General features: G+C 39.3%; 1 protein-coding gene across 1 annotated transcript in view; it reads left to right on the top strand.

Moving 5' to 3' along the window:
- The window catches only part of FBXL17 (F-box and leucine rich repeat protein 17), a 246,722-nt gene that overhangs the window by 147,313 nt on the left and 76,983 nt on the right, over positions 1-22,426 (top strand). Inside the window, exon 7 of the mRNA XM_053474435.1 lies at positions 8,533-8,609. Within this exon, the coding sequence (XP_053330410.1) occupies positions 8,533-8,609 (77 nt within the window). The remainder of the gene's footprint in view (positions 1-8,532; positions 8,610-22,426) is intronic.

The raw sequence follows: 22,426 nt of genomic DNA on the forward strand, positions 1-22,426 counted from the left end.
TGCTTCGTGCATTAGTGAAGCATCCCTCGCTAATGATGTCATTCTAATTGGCGTATTTCATTTAGATGTTCCTGGGGTTTAGCCCTGAACTCTCATTTGGAATTAGTCACCTCTGTATGACATGTATCCGTGAATCAGCTAAGAGAATGCATATTTCTAAGGCTAATTTTTTTTACATTTTGCATATTTAGGAGTAGTGGTTAAGGCATCCGGACATTATTATCATTGAGATGTGGCTCGTTGGTTTTCTGCTTTTCTCCTATGGTTATATTATGGATATCCAAAATGTAGATAAACTACAACTCCCATGATCCTAATTGAGCCTGCAGACAGCCGGTTTGCTGTTTGGGATTTATGGAAGTTGTAGCTAATGGCTAGCCCATGTAGGGTCTGATTCGCTAAGCATGTGCCTAATGGACCTGCTTTTTGAGGGGTTAACTGTGGCACCCCAACCATGGCCTGAAATCATGCCGTGATTTTAAGATAAATGTAGGTAATTTAATATTTTATAATGTCACAAAGATGATTTTGGAACGTATATAATGGCATTTAGTTTTAGTACCAGGGACAAGAGTTGCAGTGATACAGATTATTTTAAACTAGGATCAACACAATGTCCTTTATAATTGTAAGTGGGGTGGGCTGTACGAGAAGAAGACACATTTATTATGTCATATAGTAGAAGCTGAGGATTTTAAGCTACTATGATGGCTAAAAATTTATTTGCTGCAGTTTACTGGCATTTTTTTAAGAATATGCTACATTTCAGTTTGATTTTGTATATGTTGCTACATTGTACTTTTATTGTATTCTTGTACATTTACATTAAACTTTAAGGAAGATATGTCCCAGGTATCCTTCTGAATGAATTATCATTAATAAATCGTAAAATAGTGTCAGTTCAATTATATCCCATTCATGGTGGCAGCCAGAATATACCGAAAAATCATTCTATCCTGTTTGTTACCAGTGAATGTATTTTGGTCCTAAGGCAGCATTTTCCAGCCCTGACAGCTCAGAGTAATAAAGCTGTGCAGATATGACATCATATTACTTCTCTGCTTACAGTGCCGTGGTATAAGGCAGCAGATGCCAAAGATTTCTGATGTAAGATCCTATCTCTCCGTCTGCAGCGCCAGGCTGTAAGACCCGGTATCTCTAACAATGTTGAGACTGTTAGCTCTTTGGGACACGAAACCTCCATTCCTTAGCTCAGCCATGTGGGCAACCAAACTCTGTGCCTCACTTATCCTTTGATGTGCCGGCAAATTGCGAAACAATCCATAAATATATACACATGCAAAGCACATTCAAATGTTAATTTCGAATTTCATCAGGCAGTAATTTAATGTCTCTGATGGTGCGATTCCTTTTCACACCTCCAAGGTGATTGAAGCGCAGGTCTTTAAAGTGAAGGCTGATAACCAGCGCATGGCAGGTCCAATTAGCTTCACATTGCCCTGAAGTGCATCACAAACAGTAACAAGGTCTCTTAGGACCACTACTTTTGCAAGCTCCATAGTCATTTTTCCTCATTAGTTCCTTTCAATTGCCACTGATGCCATGTTCCAAACATCTGACTGATAGACAACAAAAAAACATGAAAAAAAAATTCCCTGCTCTACATACAATTATTTTCCATCATTCAAGCTTCTCTTGAATTCTTTTGATAGTTTGGAAGCCGACATTCCTTTATTCCATTAACCTTTCCACCGTCTGTAAGTCAGAGAACTTTTTAGCATGATGCCCGGAGTAGTGTAGCTGGAATAGACATATTACTTGTGTGTCACGTTCATAGACTCGGACATTTATGGCCGGTTACACAGTTCTTTACCATAGACTAGCATTGTTTTATAGCAATTTAAAGTCAGTTGTATGTTAAAAAGGATAATTAAACATGAATAGTGTGTTTTGCCTGTGTTATATTTCCCGTAAGAAAATAACTTGACAACTAGCTCGGCTCAGAACCCATTATCAGTGATGTGTTCTTGTCTGCTGTGGAAATGTCCCGCTATAGGTGCGTTTATCTACCTTTTTTACGCTCCGGATGTAAGTGCACGTGGTTGGCACCATGACACCACCTATGGCACATAACGAGACAAAAGAGGGGTCGCAATACAGTTGTGTTGTGAAATAAAATGTAAAAAAAAGAAATATTAAATGAAAAGTACATTTAATGAGGCTGCACGTGTAAGAAACATTAATGAGAAGAAATGTGCCTGTCTGCTTATGCAGTAACTCGAAATGTATTATTCACAATGCAATTAAAGACCAATTGCCATTAAGAAGAAGAACAAAAAAGTAGAAAGTGGTGTGGTTAAAAAATATTACTGGACAGCAGCAGGCGTGAGACTTTTTTTTTTTTTTTTTTTTTTTACATATACTGAATTAATTATTTTTTAATGGCCACCGGGGCAATCGCAGAAATGTCTGCGTTGCCCATAATTACATATTTTAATTTAAAAAAAATGAAAGGAAAAGGCAAGTTACATGTATGTATGTCTATGTATATGTGTATGTATATATATGTATATGTATGTGTATATATATATATGTATATATATATATATATATATATGTCAAGCATCCATCATGGATTGTTACACTACAAGTTGACAGATGTTTAAAGAACAGATGAGAATAATGTAGAAACCTATATTTTAGGAAGCCAGGTTAGTTAGGAACCATCAATAACGATTATGGAGCCCTTACTTCTTAAATGTGTCCAAAGATGAACGTGGTAAGATATTTTCTGGCATAACTTAACCCTTTCAGCATGGTTGCAATATGTAAACCGCGGGGGTTTTATGTCTTGGGCTACCTTTATGTAAAGCTGTATTTGTTTCTTATAACGTTACTTTGTGTAGTATGATACAGTTAATCACTTGTCGCGATACATAAAGGCAGTGGAGTCAATATGGGAGTTTCTTCTGCTAAGTAATTGTTGAGTAAATCATCATGCAGCAGTGTCATTCAGCTCATGGTGCCTGGAATACTTGTAATTCTGCATAAAGACCTATCCCGAACTACCTACTATCCCTCAAAGCAGCTTGGAAACACTTTGAAGATACAACTTCAGTGTTAATCACAATCTTGACACATGGAGGTTACAACGGGAACAACACAAGAATTTGAAATTCATGCTGTTCGTGAACTTTGCTCTAAGCATGGGCTGCTTAAAAGTATGTTAATCCGATGTAGAGGAGCGAGAGAAACAGAAAAGTTTCAGAGCTGAGAACCCGAGGTCTCGTCCTTCAAAAGCCTCCACTTTCCTTGGCTCTTTCTTTGACATCTATAACTTTTCATTCTGGTGGAATATCCATATTATACCAGAAGGAAAATGTATCAATCAATCATGCGGTTTGACTGAATGTTGTAAAAAGATTTAGATAATTCAATATCATCAGCATTAAAATTTGCAGCCAGACTAATTAGAAAATGAAAATGGAAATTGAATGTATTTATAATTTAAATTAGACAGGTTTTCAATAATGCATACCTTACCAAGCAGGATGGGCTGTCGTCATAACATTGGATCAAATGTTCATATGTGCATCTGCCAACACTTACCTCCGGGGCTGAAGCAACCTAGTAAAAAGAAATATACAGAGCCCCCCTCCATTGGCACTCCAGGTAGGGGCTGCCCTGCTGATCGAGGGCACCTTCCATATCATGGTGTGCAATTATTGGTATGTTCGTAAGATTTTACTGATGTCGGTTTCTACAAAGATAAGGATGATCTCCACTTGTTTTTGGATTTAACTAGAGCTAGAGCTACCACCACCAGTGATGGTTGTTTAATATGGTAAATAAAAAAGAAAGAAAGAAAGAAAGAATAGTTGTTGCAAAAGTAAATTTCATAGCAAAAATGTATATTCCATTCTATTTTGTATTGAAATCAAGTGAAGATGTACCAGTTATGCTTAATACCCATTATACATACCGCCTATGTGTTTTTTGAGATATGATTTGAGATTGAAGACCACAGTTGGCAAGTTTAACCCCTTGAAAACAATGCATTTTGATCCTGTACGTGTACGGGCTTTGTCATTAAGGGGTTAAGTTAGTTTCCAGAAGGAGTTTTAAAAATGTAATTTTAATTAAAAGACAATGGATATAATTTGAGACACATAAGGAAGATAAGCAGTTCTAAGTCAATAATGGGTCATAGAACAGCAAATACCTTTTCTTTTTTGAGTACCCTAAGAGGGACCCGTTATATTTAGGAGTGTGGCTAAGGGGCAAGCATTTACAAATACTTTTTATGACCTGTTTAGACGTTCATAGAATTTAATGTGCCTGTTCATACCAACATGGAAATTTTAGTGTATCCACTTCCCAGTACATACAGAGGACTCTTGGCTGGATGGAGATACTGAGCGTTCCACTCATGGAATGTCTCATCTCCTTCAGTCCAGTAACCAAGACATTAGTCCGGTTATTAGTATTGTTGGCATTTATATTGTTAAATGTGATTTATTTATTGTAAAAATATTTAACCATTCGGATTTTTAGTAAGTAGTTAGTTATCATGGGGTGTATAAGAGAAAGAAGCAAGTAATTCCCCAGAAAAGGAACTGTCGCTTCAAAAAACCGTCTATATGACCAATACTGCCAGTGCCTTAATCAGAAACATATCGGTTAGCAGCATTTGCTAGCGAGAGGAAGCGAATACATTGTTGCTTGATTTTCTCGCTGATCGAGTATGCATCTGTCTATGTGACGCCGAGTTCCCTCCTGACTCGCGAGCAGTTCTGTAATAAGTTGAAAACTGAGCAGAAGGTATAAAATGGGCCCACGTATCCATACAATAGACATGATACAGCACTCATTTGCTATAGAAATTACTTTGTGCAAGAGGGAATTCAGTTTTGAATAGCAAGTTTAATTTCCGCCCGTGTGGAAAGCAAGGAGAATTGAAATCTACAAATAAAGAGGATTATATAATGTTGCATTTTAGAAGTGTTTCCTGCTTTGCCAAAGGCAAGTCTTTCAAACCTGCTCATCCTCATGCCAGCTATAACGTTTCTTGCGGCTTTACTGCCATGCTTCTAAAATGTTAATGCAGAGATAGTCAACAGGTAGCTTCCCGTTGTTATTTAAATAAATGATGCTTAGCCCAGGCGTTATTGGGGTGATACAAGATCTGGGACTTGGGTTTGTAGAAAGCTCCACCAGGACTGCAAAGATTCTTCACATGCACACCTAACCTGGGCATAGTCGGACGTCGGCAGACAGGGAGTTGCAGCTTCATTACCGGTGACGCATACCCCAATTGGATTCTCCAGGGTGCTGAGATCAGAGAAATCCTTCATAACTGGCTCATTTATACTGCAGCTTCTTCTCTTCCGCGTCACTATGCCTTTTCCCTATTGGTGGTATTATGGCCTCGGGACCCTTTTTGTTTGACCCTCTTATTTAATTCCAGCACCTGTGCCATCACGTTTTTTTTATTGCAATGCCCCATCAGATGCCCACGTATTATACTGCACTGTACTACCCACATTTTGTTTACTCGTTTTACCCCGTCCCTTACGAAATATACCTTTTCACCACAATACTAACGTTTCCAGTCCATTACAGAACCTGTTCTGCCCATTAATGATGTTAATTAGCTGGCAGAATTATTTGGATAGCGTTTACCGTGCATACAGAAAATAATATGTTACACTGAATCTGCAAAGCGCTAGGTGTTTGCTTTTTCCTTTAGAAACAGGGATTTCCCGAAAGATTTAACTTCTAAATAAAATTTGAGTGCACGTTTATTGTCTTTACGGAATATGTCCAGTAGTATTTAGTGGGGAAATATTGTATTCAGTAGACGGCTTGGAGAGCTAATATTAAAATACAGATATTAATGCATTTTGAGAATGGACTGCAGTTATTGGCAGCTCTGCCCCAAGGAGTTAATATATTAAATATATATATATTTATTTATGGGGTCTTTTCTATGGGCGCATCAGAATCAGGACACCGGAAGCCTTAAGAAATGAGCACAGCCTAATAAAACCAATCAACTGAGAGACTCAGCCGCAGGACGTAAATACAGCTTTTTCTTCTGCAAACCTGACAGCCAGGCTCCTGGAAATCCCGTCTGCACTTACTAGCGATACTCTTAGCTCTGACAATTTATCTGCTAGACAGTATGCCTGGCTTAAGGCAACGCAGATTCCAGGGCAGCTCTGATCCCCCGCTAAGTTTGCTTACAGATGTCTGGATCAGAGTTGGTAGAGCTCCAGATTACACAGTATTTTGTTCGAGGATTCATCATTCATTCATCTTTGCTATGCTATTTGGCTGTGCTTGATTTTGTCACATTGTCAGTAATATTTAGTTCGAGCTGGAGAATAAAATGACACAACGCACATTGGTTACTACAGACATCAGTCATCAGTCTCATTTAATAATTGGTATATATCACCCGGTACATGGTACTTTTCTCATCTTCCTGTTTAAAATTATCCATTGCCGTTTAAATGTGACATTTAACAATAGCAGTATCATACCTCCCAAGTGTCCTGTTTTTTGGGTTCTGTCCTGCATCACTGTCCCACTTTTGCAGGCTGTGTGAATCATAGGCTGCTTTGGGAAATCCTCTGATTGCAGCACGTTCCTCTATTGACGATCCCTCAGGTCCACCATGCAACGATGAGCTCTGCAAGTGTGACCGGACCTCCAACCCTGCCTACTGTATCTAACACCCCACCTCTGGTCATAACCCCTAACACAGGTGCTATGTTTTGGACACCTGAAATGATGAGGAGTGTGCAATATATGGTCATTCTATATTTGCATATATTTATAGGTCCATGAAGCACAATTGAATAATCATCTGCTATTATATCTAACTTGTAACCGCGCAGGGCTAGAAACTATGGAATCCAGAACTCAACAAATGTATGTAGAATTCAGAGGCCAATTTCAGCCATCAGTGGGAGGGGAGCACCTCTACGAACCAGCATTTAACTTTATAGGGGCCTGGAAACTGTTGGGCTTATTAAAGTAGTTGCTATGTGCGCAGATTTTCAAACCTCTCTGATAAGGTTTATCAGTCTTCAGCCTTCATGCCACCCCATGCTGTCATGGAAAAAGTGGCCCAAAAAAGTCATGGAACATCATGAAGAAAGCAGCCATGTGCGCTCCTGTGGACACCGCTACCCGGCGGTTCCCAGTGCACGGGACTGCCTCACACCTGAGTTCCTATGCACAGGTTCAGCGCAAAACGCGTCAGGTGGTTTTCATCTTGTCTCCCGCGTGGGCTGTGTAGCCCTGCTCCTGCGTATTAATGTGATGGATTCTGGACAATAAATAAGTTTCATCTTTTATTGGCTCCCTCGGAGGTCTCCAGCTTTCTGTTGTTTGTATTAAGTGTCGGTTTGACTTTGTTAGAGCCCCCTCCCAATAAAATCAATAAACTTTACACACAAAAAATACACAAATAATACGAATAATAAAAAATACTCTACACTCACATGTAATATATATATATTTAAAAAAAAAGAAGGTTGATGATGATAAAGGTGATGGGAGTTAGGGCCCCCAAAAGTGGGTGCACAAGAAATGCAAATGGCCTGTATACCGTGAAAATGTATTTTTTGTTATCGAAACTGTGCTTTTATAGTGTATTGACAGTTAACTCTGAAATACCCTGGGTTCTCTTCTCTCCAAAAAGATATGCTTTTGTGGGGATATTTTAAGCTGGTTGGCTGCTAAACAGTCCAGAATGAGACATAGGCTTCAGGAAATAAAATATTACAATTTCAAGTTTGGAAAAGGGAACAAGAATGTTCTGTTTTGTGTCCCGTAACTTCCTAAACCCATTAAAAAAACCTACACATATTGGATATTTTAAAAATCAAGACACTTTTATTATATATTTTGTGGTATTTTGGTCAACTGAACTGGTTTTGGGGACTCTTTTCATAGTAAAATATTAGAAAAAGTGCTTTGTTTCCCCCCAAAAGTTCATTATTTGAATGTATTATTTATACTAAATGTTGGACTATACATCTAAAATGTTATCTAGAGAAAGCTCTATCTGTCCTTAAAATAATTTGTGTGGGTGCAAAAAACATTAAATCATGGGATAATCATGGTCAATGTGAAAATGCTGGGGAAAAGTCTCAGGTTTTTGGGCCCAAAATACCCTCAGTAAAGAAGGGGTTAATGTAATGTTCAGTAGGAAATATAGACATTTTAAGTTCAAACTTCTTATTTCAATTAGTTTGGGAAAAAAAAAAGATCTTTACCTACAATGATAAGTACAACATCAGGAATTAATTTTCACCAAGCATTGGAGCAGAAACCTATTCTGCCATTCGTCTAGAATCCTTTTTCTTAAGTTATATGAAAATATACTGTGGAGTCTCTTATCTTCATTGTGCTATTGATAAAAATACAGGAGGCTATCCGTGTAATAAACCACAGTTTTCTCTCAAAAGCCAGAGCGTGTGTGTGATTTAGCGACATCGTTATTGTTCTTTTCTACAATATATAATCATAATCACACAATCCTGTCTTCTTTTTTTGCAGATGTGTAGAAGTCATTGCCAAGGAAGGCTGGAATCTGAAAGAGCTTTATCTGGTAACGTGCAAGATCACGGATGACGGTAAGTGACCGTTTGCTATAAAGTGTCTACAGCTGCTGGGACCCAGCCTTTCACTTATGAACTGCCTAAAGAGCATGATGTACGTTAAGAGTTTAACGTATTTACTAATCACTGACCTACCCAAGACAGCTTGCCTACTGACTCAGGTGAAGCTTCGTCTTATATATCAACATTTCTTGTTGCTCCGACTCTTTTCCTTCGGAAAAATATGCAGTCATTACCACTTTAAAAAGAGTGAGAAATTGAAATGAAAACGGAAAATATATTTAGCCCTTCTTTCCGTCTTACACCAAGCTGTCAGTTAGAATTAATGCGTTGTGTCTTGTGCCGCCTTAACAGATTGGGTTGTTTTAGCCTGGGATAACTGGCGGGGGTAAAGACTTGGGAAGTGTTGGAAATACGAGCGGTATTGAGCCAACTGGCACCATGCCACACAGAAATGTGTCATGAAGTCTTCATGACAAGGGCAAGATTAGACATAATGCAGATCATTACTCGAGGCGTTCTGAAGTCACCAAGTCTGTAACTGAAAAAGGCAAAACATTCCAAGTATTTTCAATCAGTAACCTGGATTAATCCTTTGGCTTCGTTTTGTATTTTTGTGGTTTTATTTTCTTTCCATTCTTTTAGTATAATTGCATTAGACATGTAAAACTAGCTGGAGACAGTGTCTGAATTGAAATAGTCAGCAGATGAGAAGTTGCTGACTTCAAGGGGGGGAAGAACGGATCATTTACCGAAGACTGGTGAGAGAGCTGACATGATCTTAGCTGCCGGGAGAGTGTGTGTCACATGAATTACGCTCACGTGAAGACATATGGCTTTGGAAAAAGGATGCGGCTCACCGGCAGCCTTGGATATCTGTCTTTCGAATGTTCTGCTCCAGTTCTGGAGTTCAGTCATTCCCCAGGCTTTTGATATTTAGTAGCAAAGGAAACTTCCTGGCTTTAACTTTTATGTGCGCTGCTCTGGGACAGGAAGTGCGGATTTCAAGTGGACCTTTGCATTCATAACGTGCATAACACATATTTATCGCCTGTCATGTATCATTCGAAACTTTAAAGCACCTCAAGGCAGGCTTAGTGTATTTTGATAAAGATCCCCGATAACAAGAACAAGACATTTTGTCTAGTCACATCTCATACTTCATGGTTTTATGTTGTTCAGAAGGTTAAAATTACTCATGAAAACCTTTTGACTTATCTTGAAGATGTTGCCTTACAATCACGGAATTGGTGGATGAAGTACAGCTGGAGAGCTAGGCCAGGCAATCTTTCAACTAAAACATTGAATGCCTCAAGAACTGTAAAGAATTCCCGCCATTTTTGTATTACTACGATCACATTACACGACATTACAGATGTTGTTTTAAGAAAGCAGCATATCAGTTTATTTTATCTGTTCTAGCTCTTTCATTTTAATCTAATCTAATAGGCAAACATTGCCTCTTTATCATGAATGGCTCAGTCTAAATCACCAAGAAACTGACAACCCTGACTTTCTCTTTTCTTTTGAAGACTGATACAGAATGATTGTGTGGATGGCTATTACAGGACTGATACATAGCAGCAGTAAAGTTCACCTAAATGCATATTTTGATGGTTCTTGGGCATGATGGTTTAAAACCTCTCGTATTTGTTACATTTTTTCACGTTAAGTTGCCAAGGTTTTAGTAATTATTTGGCTTGGTTCAAAGTCCGCCATTTATATTTGTGATTCTGCAGCTACGGCAGAATGACAGGAATGGATTTCATTTTGTAGTTCACACGGCCATCTGTCAACCTGCAAATTCATTTTGGGCAAAATGAGCAGAAAATTTCCTGTAACAATTAAAGGGATTTCTGAATAAATCACTGCCATTGTTCTAGCATGGAGATCGCATGCCGTCTTTTTTGTGGGGAGTATTTGGGAAAAAAATACTGCAAGTCACACGATTACATGTTATATTTTTAGATCTGGACCCTTTAGGGTTCAATTTTGAGTTTGCAAGTGAATTGAAACATGCCATGTTCGATTTACTTTAAGACTTTAAGACTTTATATTTAAGGAATAAAGCAATATAATGGCCAACCCCAGCGAGTTTCTTCTGCAATCCCACTCGGCTGGCAATATCCTAAGCTGAATTCCATTGATTCAGAGGGAGCTCAATTCGCATGGGACCAGATTCTTACTCCAATCCAAATTTTCATGTGGTCAAAAGTGAATTGGAGAACAAGACGAGAATTCAAAGCAGTGGTGGCACTGTTGAAAAATGATCATTATTGTTTAAACAGTACATGTAATCATAATCTATATTAATAATAATATAATAATAATATATAAAGGTGCTTGATACCCATTTGACTGCTGCATTTTTTAATGGGACTTAAATAAAGGACTTCTGAAAGTTCTCCTTTCTTTCCTGTTGTTATGATTCAGCCTCTCCATTTCTGTGTGCGTCAAATTGGCCTGAAAACTCTGCTAAGTGAGAAATGCCATAACGCAGAGGGGTAATGTGATATTTGTTGCTGCCAGCATGGATTAACATCTTGAATCCAGGACTTGTTTGCTAAAGCGCTGAACTATTGTGCATTTAAAGGACTATAAGCCAAATATATTAATGCACGTTAGACATCCAATTCCCTTCAGCCACCAGGGGGCAGCAGTGCTTCCTTTAACTCAAAACGGAAGGTTATATGCGGTTGGCTGCTGTTGTCAGGTCTGGGGCTGACAGATTCCCTGTACCATATTATTTATCACATTACTGGCTTTTCAACACACACAAAGATGACATTTGCTATACAATAATTGAGCCCAAAGAGATCCCGCTCACATTGTATATAAAATTTTTACAAGTATACAGGGATCATAAAGTAAAGCACTGCAGCAAGACTTTTAAAATCAAGCATTTGCTGAATTTTTCATTTTTATTATCTTATTTGCAGCACATTTTATTGTATTTTTTATTCCTTGTTCTATATGACATATATCAGGCGCTCTTGTTTTTGTATATTTCACTTTCCTTATTAATACCTTTAATCAAAAATGTTCTTTATAATACACACATTTACTACCGTCTGTCTCTTTGTTTTGTTTTCATTACTGCTGTGAGTTTCCCCGCATAAAAGTTTTAGAATTTGTTCTAGATAAAGCAATATTTAACAGGTTGTGTAAGGAAAGAGTCATATATCTTCGTGGTTTTTTTTCCTGTACATAGTTTGGTAGGTAGATCTGAATCTAATACAAAATCAAAAACCCTTTTTGAATTAAAACGTGGCAAAGTTGGCTTCTCATTCTAACTATTCACCCTGATTAGCCTTATTATCATCCTAGAATCACATTTTGGGGTGAGAGGTTAGTAGTCAAATGTTAACAAAACATGTATTTTGCCATTTTCTGAACATTTCTTTCCATAAGCTTAGAGGGAGACTAAGAAACATTTAAGAAGCTGGCTGTAAAGTAACATCATCTTATTCTTAGTCACTTGTGGAATAGGAGATATCTAGTAGCAGGATGCTATCAGACAGTAAAAAAAAAGCTTCTCACACCAGGCATTAGTAATTTAACTGCTGAATTCGGTAAAGGTTATTACTAATTGGGGCTATGCAGCGATTGGCAAACCTTTTTATTCTCTGATTGGTGGTTGGAATCTATGGTCCAAAATTGGTCTTCAGGCTTCCACCTGTCCTGGATGCATAACCGCCATATTTAAAACTCTGATGTTTGGCATTTTCCCGCTGCAAATGAGCCTGTTCTTTGAGTGCGTGGTTTCTACTGTTTCTATTTTAGGTGGTTAGGTGAAGTCTCTAAACTGACTACAATAGAACACTAAACTTAGTGTTTAGTGTTAGCTCTTTTCTTGTGGTGCTTGTAGACTAGCATATAGAACTATATAAGCAGTCATCGTTCTTCTTGTCGATGAGGTCCCCACACTCCACCAAGGTTGGCTCTCACCATCTCTCTGCCATCTTTTTTTTTTGAGGACTGTATACAGGAAAACAGCACATTGTCACATTTAAAATTATCATAACAAAATCTCAAGTTTGGAAAAAAGAATGTTATTCTGAAAGGAAACATTCTATGTTACTGGTGTAAATCTAGGCTGAGGTATCTTGGCTTTTCCTACAGGTTAACTCCTATTGGACAGTATAGCTCTCCAAAGTATATCAATGTACCATTTGGGTGATGGAGCCAGATATCTCTCTTTTAACAGGCCTGTTTACACAGTGGACATATCTGCCTAATCAACACGGCCTCCGTAGAATGCTATAGCATGACATCTTATCCCAGCACTCAGCAGAGAGGACAGCGCCTGCAGGCATAAGTAGTGAGGAGTGCCTGGGGTGCTGTCCTGGGTTAGATCTTGGCCAGCCCCCATCCTAACACACAACTACCCTCGTTCATAAGGAGCATCCCAACCCCACACTTTACTATAGGGTTTAAGCATGAGGCGGCAGGTTGATTTTGAGGATTTTCGCCAGAACCTGACCACAAAACCTCTTTCCACATTGAGGAAGGACACTTTAAGCACAGGCCTCATTGGTACTTTTTAATAACATATTTCTTGCCTCCTTCCCATATGTGTTATGGAGAGCTCCTAACACTTTCTTAATACTCTTTTAATACTTTCTTTCTAACGTCCATGGAATATTATTGGTCTTTATATACCAAATACAATACAGTATAGAGCCTAATCAATGATCTTTGGACAATTTGGGTTAAATATGCACATATGAAAATAAAATCAATGTCTCCCTTACAATAACTAGTAAGGGTTCTGAATGCCCAAGCACCAACAATTTCTGTATAATCCATTTAGTCCCTTTGTATAAAAAGGGTTTTGTTTGATTCTGTTCTTGTTATGCGTTATGATTCAGTTATTCTCTCCTTAATTGAGAAAAGTGTCTGCAGTCGTGGGGCTGCTGAATGGCGTTCACCCTGACACCTACTGTGCTAACATCTGTAACATTAATATTTTATCATCATAAGTAGCGTCAAAGCACAAGAGGGCAATAGTATTAACCGTGAATGTGCTATACAGCAAACTATATGCACATGGTTTGCTTATATTTCAAATGCAAAACTTGACAGGTGCAGTGCAGAAGACAATTCTAACAGAATAGTTATCATTAACCCTTTGTATGAAGGCTGCGTAGTATATTATACAGTTTAAGAAGGTTGTGTAGTGCCCTGACCTTCATCTTACGCAACTAGGCTTCTCCACCTGGCATTTGGCGACCACTGGCCTTAAAGTGCCAGGCTCATCCTCAGTCCAGCCCCGCAGCAAATGATTAGTAGAAAGGTTTTCTGTGCAGGGGTCTCTTTTGGTGCCTGGAACTTTCACACCAGACAACTCTGGAGTATAGCTTCAAAGAAGATGTGTTTGATGAAAAGCATTTCCTCCAAGGCAAATAGCTCGGGGGGGGGGGGTGGTAACCATTCTAATGAATTAATTTACATATAAAACAAAAAATATCCATCGGCAAACGTTGCTGTAGCTGCTGGAAACGGTGCAGTCCCACTGATTCAGCTTTAATGAGTTAAAGGGCAATGCGGTCCCACTGATTCTGCTTCAGTAGGTTAAGGCTACGCAGACCCACTGATTCAGCTCCATGGCAAAAAATACAACCATGTTGGGATTAGATAGGACTGGCCAAAATTGGCAGTGGCAGGATAAGCAATATAAATGGCCATATAGTGTGACAGAATGCGTAATATTTATGATTCCGATAGCTGCTTTGATGGACATGCACTGATTCTTTGCTTGTTTAGCAACAGGGAGCTGCCATCTTTGAATTTTTACAATGATTGTTCCAAATCTACTGAAAATAAAGCAACCCATAACCCACGAGACCCATAATTAAGAGAGACAAGGAGTGGTCCATCACTAGAATGTCCTTTGATGTTCCAAAAGCTGCTTTACTCTGTAGTTTTTAGTTAACTAAATCTTATTTGTTTTACGTATCTAACTCTCAAATTTCTTGATATATCTTGATATATATATATATATCTATGAATTCTATGAGCCTGATTACTTTCATGTTTCCCGACACACATGCAGAGAAAGGTGGTTAATATGCCCTTCAATAAATTAGTCTAAGCGAGCCAGTTTATTTTTTAATAGCATTGCTGTGATCGCTGCTGGAGTCCAAGGAGGGCGACAATATCTTTTTTTCCTTCCGGAGGACCTTGGGGATCCTCAACACACGATTTCATGATCAGAGAGACCAGTGTATCTTATGAAAAAGGATATTTGTAAGTTATATATTTTCACGTTTAAATTAAATACGAAGCCTAGGGACATTTTTTTGAATAATTACGTTACGTACATTACTTGTCATTTACGTCTCGGCTTAGTGGAACTTGTTGTGCTTTTCTCAAAATATTTTTTTCTTATTCTATTACCTTTCAAGATGAAGGGCAGTGAGAATAAAGGCAGAACATGAATAATTTCGTTTAAATGCAGTGCCTCTTATGTCTGCACATAATGCATCTCCTTGTGTAATTTAGCCGGCTTTCTTCCTCACCTATTTTAGTCTATGTACATTGTACATTTATTGATGAAATGGGGCTATATTCAATACACGCTCTTTTCTTCCAGATTAGCTTAATTAGCACGGGGACCAAGTCAAGCGGTGGGTGGCGAGAAACTGTAGACACTTGTATCAGTAAATCCTCCGTGGTGAAATTAGTACACAGCCCTTTTTGTAGAACACTGTCCGTTAAAATGTAATTCACTGTCCGTAAATCCCACAGGATAGAATATCTATGTTAGCTGCAATGAAATGTACTTTATAGCTACAAGAATTATATTCTCAATTATTACACCAGTGTCACAGTCTGATGGGATCGTGTGGATTTTTTTTCTGTACACTTTATATCATGCTGATTACAGCTGCCCTAAGTCACGAAGTCCACCTGTACATGTTAAGAGTATTGATTAAAGTTTACGTGTGCTTCTTTGGTTTTAAATCCCTTTTGGCGTTACTGGAGATTTTTATTTGCTATTGTGGATATCTGGGAATGTATAGAAGACTAGTTTATCAGCTTGATCGATGACACTTTAAAGGAACGTTTATATCAGTTTTTGCAGAAATCTATTAGCCAGCCTCCTCCTCTTTGGGAGAAACACACTGTAGAGCTGTAAGGCTATGTCTCGTTAGGCTTCCTGAGTAGCCACCTTTGCTAGCAGGTTAGCATGTCACTGTGCCATAAGGAAGCTGTCCGGTTTCAAGCCAGAACTGCTCGAGGAGAATGCAATGTCTGCATATAAGCAATTATATATTGTAGGGCTGCAACTAACGATTATTTTAATAATCGATTAATCGGCCGATTATTTTTTCGATTAATCGATTAATCGGATAAAAAAAAACAATATGCAAATTTTTCGTTTATTTAAAAGAATTTAATGAACTGGATGTTAAAAAACAACTTAAAATTTACATTAACATTCTTATTTTGTTATGATGTAATAAAAAACAATATTTTCAAAGTACAAGAACCCAAACACAATATTTATGAAACAAAATAACCCCAAACATTCTGAAAAGAGGTGGACTATTACTGTTCAAGAAACTTTGCCCCAGCACTTTGCACTTTGCACCCAGCACTTTGCACCCAGCACTTTGCACCCAGCACTTTGCACCCAGCCCTGGCACTTTGCACCCAGCACTTTGCACCCAGCACTTTGCCCCAGCCCTGGCACTTTGCATCCAGCACTTTGCACCCAGCATTCAGCACTTTGCACCAGCACTTTGCACTTTGCACCCAGCCCTGGCACTTTGCACCCAGCACTTTGCACCCAGCCCTGGCACTTTGCACCCAGCACTGGCACTTTGCACCCAGCACTTTGCACTGTGCCCCTGCACCCAGTCTCTAACTCTGCCCTGCACCCAGCCCTGCCCCCACATTCTGCCCTGCCCCCACACTCACACTCTGCCCTGCACCCACTCTGCCCTGCACCCACACTCACACCCTGCCCTGCATCCCCACCCCCACTCTGCCCTGCACCCAGTCTCCCACTCTGCTCTGCACCCACACTCACACCCTGCATCCCCACCCCCACTCTGCCCTGCACCCAGTCTCCTGCCCTGCACCCCCCACCCCCACTCTGCCCTGCACCCCCACCCCCACTCTGCCCTGCACCCACACTCACGAACCGCTCTGTGCGAATGGAGCCACTCGCACAGAGCGGTTCGCTCTGTGCGAATGGAGCCACTCGCACAGAGCGAACCGCTCTGTGCGAATGGAGCCACTCGCACAGAGCGAACCGCTCTGTGCGAATGGAGCCACTCGCACAGAGCGAACCGCTCTGTGCGAATGGAGCCACTCGCACAGAGCGAACCGCTCTGTGCGAATGGAGCCACTCGCACAGAGCGAACCGCTCTGTGCGAATGGAGCCACTCGCACAGAGCGAACCGCTCTGTGCGAGTGGAGCCACTCGCACAGAGCGAACCGCTCTGTGCGAGTGGCTCCATTCGCACAGAGCGATTCGCTCTGTGCGAGTGGCTCTGTGCGATCCGTGCACATAGACATGAAGAATACTTACCTCCGGAACGCGTCACATCCGTCACGTAGCTAGAAGGCGGAGACTGCAGAGCGTGTAGCAGAAGCGGGGAACGCTCGCGGAGGTAAGTAAAAGGAGCCGAGTGCTCCAACAACGAATTGATCACTCGATTAATCGATAACGGAAATCGTTATCGATGATTTCCGTTATCGATTATTATCGATTTTATCGATTCGTTGTTTCAGCTCTAATATATTGGAAATATGATCATCTCTTTAACAATGCCTACTCAGCTGCCCTCGCCTCTATGTTCATTGTCACATTATTGTAACCATACATTCTCTTTAGGTCCTTTGTGTATGTTAGAGGAAGTGTGTGTCTGGCTGTGAGTGTATGTCTGGGTATGTTAGTGTGTGGACATGTGTCTTTGGTTTGTTAGTGTGTGTCTGTGTATGTTAATTTATTATTATCTTTTATTTATTTAAGTGTCTGTGTGTGTGTTAGTGTTCAATGTCTAGTTGTGTTGGTGTGAGCGTCTGTGTACATGTGTCTTAATATGCGTGCCTGGATGTGTGGTTTGGTGTGTCTGGATGTGTGTCTGGAAGGTGAGGCCATGGAAACCCATCCCATGAAGCTCGGGCCCCACACTTTTTGTGCTGATATTAATGCCTGTGGAAGTTTGGAACTCTTCAGCTATGGAATCAGCAGAGCGTTGGACACTTTTACGCATCAAGCGCCCCATCACTCTTCAGGACGACCCATTCTTTAACAAATGTTTGTAAATGCAGACTGCGTGGCTAGCTGTTTGATTTTATACACGTGTAACAATGGGTCTGATTGAAACAACTGAATTCAATAATTAAGTGGTGTGTCCCAATACTTTTGTCTATAAAGTGTACCTGTGAAATTGAGCAAAATGCCGCATTAAGCTCATGTACTGTAAGTGGTATAGGTGCTACTGAGCCCATGTGGCCTCACAATGGAGAATAAAAAGAGAGACAACAGAGCAACTGATATCTGGTGCTAAACAACACATGAATATAACTACAGACTGTGAAACAACCATCAGTTACATTTTTTATTTTGTAGGGTGTCCTGAAAGAAGTTTGGTGAACGTTATACTGTTGTGCTTGTTTCTGGCCATGGGTTACATAACTTATTAACATATTAATTAAATAATCAACCATTTCCCCTACCAATTGTTTGTGGTTAGAAGTTGAATTTTATTTAACAATATCCATAAATACCAAAGACTATAAGATCAGGAAGCTTATTGATTAATCAATGGGAAGTCTTTACACTAAGCTAGTTCTGCAAAGAACCAATTTCTAAATGTGCCTATAAAGTTGCTTGAAAGCATCTACCATAATATGAGTTTTTTTTTCTGATCAGTATTCTACTTTAAATAGAGATATATGTCATCCTGCTAAGAAAGGGCATAAAGACAGCATTACTGTTAACACTGAAAGCCCTAAATCGAATCGGCATTATCTCTTCAGAGATTCACTGTTCATGCAAATCAGTCATTGGCCTTCTTGTAAAACACCGTAAGAAGCAAAGCCATAAAATGAGGATGGAGGAAGCACGCATTAATCTTATCAGTTGTTACAAAATAGCAAAAGACATGTAATACCAAATACTAAAAGAACCATCTATAAAGAAAAAAAATTTACTTTGGTGAAAAGCGTTCCACGCTTCATAACGGGTGCACATAAAACATCTCAATGTGCTTTAATATGCATTTTTAAAAATGGTATAAACACCCCTAATAATAAAGAAGTTACATTTAGGAGCAGCTGCTGCGCAACGCCTCCTCCGCAGGTCAATGTTTCGCTCTACCGGTTGGCTGCCTGATGCAGCCTATCAGTGGCAGGAAAGCACTCCTATTGAAATGATTAGGAGCATTTTCTGCTCATGCCTCGCCATGGTTGGTGGTCACTATACAATTTGGCAAAAGATATGTATGGCCAGACAGATCTCTGGCAGGTCAAGTGTTTTTCATGGCTGGAGCTTTAAGAAAATATTAAAAGGAGACAAAATTGTTCTCATTAAACAAGTAAGTACCATAAATGTACTGAAATGTCACTGACATACTTCATCCGGCACCCATTCAGTATCTGTATAGATATATTAAATAATTGCATTAGGAAAAATACTGCAATAAAATAGAAGCAGTCCATTAGAACCGTAATTAACAAAAACATTTATTTGCTACATAGTATAAGTACTCTTAAGCGAACACTAATGTCTCTCGTTCAATAACATGTTCTATAATGTAGTCTTTTAAACCTAAAATAGATACATACCTGGAATAGGAGGTCTTTCCACGCAAAGCAAATTGGAGCAAATTGAATGAAACAGCAAACTTATGTAAAAATTGTTTTTTACTTGCAGAGCCTGATCCATATCAGCTGTCGTGCATTGTGTTTGTCACCAGAATAGGAACATAACATTTGGCAGATAAGAACCATTCGCACCATCTAGTCTGCTAATGTTTTCCAGTTGTAAAAAAATCCCATTGCTCCTGCCCTTAGTGTCTCCCCAGTGAGCTCGGAAGAAGCTTTGTAGGAAACTACTTTTGGAATGAAACCTCTGCCATAACTCTGATATGTGCCATTTCTCCCACCGTTAAATTGATTTGGAACTTTCTTTTTAAGATTTTAAACGAAATACATTGTATATAAAAGGAAGGGCTGCATTATTTGGTGCCGTCATCAACATGTCAAGTTTTCATCTCCCGAAATGCTTTTACAATGCAAATTTCTGAGGCTAGTAAGAGGACACCCATAATTTTTCATTTTCATTATAAAATGTGAGGCTGATACAAGGGATTGGAAGTCATCTGAAACCAGTGAACAGAAGAATTCTTATTGTGCACAGAATGTCTTCAGTACAGATTTCCCCCGTTCCCGCTGCTGTTGGATGCGTGAAAAGCACACCCTGTAACCCAATCCTAATTTGTGTTTCTAGCAGCGCATTAATAAGATTTTCAGGTGTTCATCAATGAGTGGTTTTAGTAATAAGTTAACTCAAGACGCTAGAATTTAATTTACACAACCCATGGAGATGGAAGTCATATCATATCACAGTATACTGGTGATGAAGGCTTTGGGCAAAAGTCATCTCCTTGTATTTAAGTAATATTAGATTGTATCCTACTATATTATAAACAGACTGAAGAGTGGGTACCTGTGAGAGTATATGCTACCCGTTGTGAAATGAGTAGATAGCTTCATAGGTGTGAGCCTTCTCAAATTTGCCAGGATAGTCCCATCAACTAGCCATATCTTCCTGCTGTTGTATGTTCTAGTTCTATTTATTGAGAGTGCCAGCAGATTGGCATGCATAGTGCCGGCATCAAACATCATGAGATTACAAAGTATGTAGTCTGCCCCTGTCCCTACCTTTTTTCTGTTATTAGAACGTTTGAAGATCTGACTAATGAGCTGGTTACACCTTAGAATACCGCAGGACTCGCTGTGTCGATACTGCTTTTCCTGTACCAGTTTTAAGTGCATATAGCGAGTTCGGATGGATTTATGGTTTAACACAGTAACTGGATGTTTTTTCATTTCATTTTATTGGAAGTCCGTTTTGGTGACTGTATATGAGATGACTACATAGCAAGCATTGGGGTTATGCTTAAAAGGTGATCCTGGTGCATACAGTGAAACATTATTTTGTCTCTGTGGACTTGGCCAAGCAGCAGGTCCATTCCGTTGGTTGCTCCAGGAATAAGATTGCATTTCAAATTTGCGCAAGGATTACTTTTATAGGTATATAGCCCCACAAAATGTAACTTTAGAAATGATTCATGTGAACATTTTATACCAAGATCTGCAAGCTGTCTCCTTCCTTCCTTATTTCCATATTAATGGGTATAGGTCTGGTATAACATATAGTTAGTGTTTTGTCTGTATAATGTGCTACTCACTACTCACACTACGGCATTAAAATGGTTAATAATAATCAGCCCTAGTTACCTTTTATTTCTGTGAGTTGGAATTCCTATGTCATGCACTCCCTCTTATGGCCTGTTTACCTATTGTACAGCGCCACAGTTTATGATGGCATTATATTAAATCTGTAAATATAATAGTAATTTAGATACTCATACTGAGTGTGCTTTGGTTGTATTATTCCTGGGTCCTTTGGGTGAAGTTTTTGTCCGCTTTCTGGATTTCGTGCCTCATACTTATCATTTGTGGCTACAAACATTGCGTTATAACATAAAGGAGAATGCTTTTATATGCAAGACGTTAGTTTATTGCATTGCTGAGGGCATGCCTCTGCGGCACACTGATGGATAGATCAACAGGGTTTTATACCAAATGAACCATTTTACCTTCAATTTAATATTACATTATTAATATGATGTATTATAATATTTGACTGCCGGCTTCTGATTAAATATTTCTGTGTTTCTGACACGGCATGCATATTTGTAATGAGCAAGCCGCAAAATTAATAGATTTGCTAAAATTATTCTACAGTGTTTTTCCAACATCTATCTAAGTCATGCACACAAAATGTGACTGCCATTTAATCCCAGACATAGATGACAGATGCATTTACAATTTCAATGTAAGTTTAATTCAGTCACTTATCAGAAAGTTTGGTCAAAGACTATTAATCTGTCCTTTCAGGCATTATTACTTAGCAGAACTTATTGTATTAATGATTCTTTTGTAAACTAATGAGGCAAGGAAACTTTGTGACCATTAAGCTCCACGGCAAATTAACAAATATTAATATTGAGTAAGTGGTTTTGTGTAACTAGAGGCCTGTAGGCTGAATGTTTGCCAGGCATCAGTGGTGTATCTACAAGGGTTGCTGCCCTGGAGCAAGGTCCCAGCTGCCCCCTTTAGAACCCATCAAGCTGTAGAGGACCTATGCTTGAGCTGCGGTTGTGCACAGACCTCCATGGTATAACTGGTCCAGTTTCAAGGGAGGTCTTTGATTCCACCAGAGTAATCAGTGTCTAGTGAAGGAGCCATTGGGTCTTGGCTGGAGAGATCAAAGATCTCCTTGAAACTGGTCCAGCTACACTCCAGTTGTACTGCTTTTATTTGTTTTGGAAACTTTGCTCCGGGATTGCTTGTAGTGGCAAACCATAACCTGCTCAATGTTTTATGTGTTGTATACTACAGGTCAACTTTTGAAGCATCAGAGTAGCGTAAGCATCCATGTGTATGATGCTGAAAGAGTTAACACATTTCTTGAAGTATGCTTATCACTGAAACATCCATGCCATCAACACTTATGTCTCTGTACATGTGTTGTTTTACTGTTAACATTCTGCTTTGATGAGAAACATTTCAAGGACCAATTT

This window comes from Spea bombifrons, chromosome 1 (genome assembly GCF_027358695.1).
Source record: "Spea bombifrons isolate aSpeBom1 chromosome 1, aSpeBom1.2.pri, whole genome shotgun sequence".
In the NCBI taxonomy this organism is placed as follows: Eukaryota; Metazoa; Chordata; class Amphibia; order Anura; family Pelobatidae; genus Spea; species Spea bombifrons.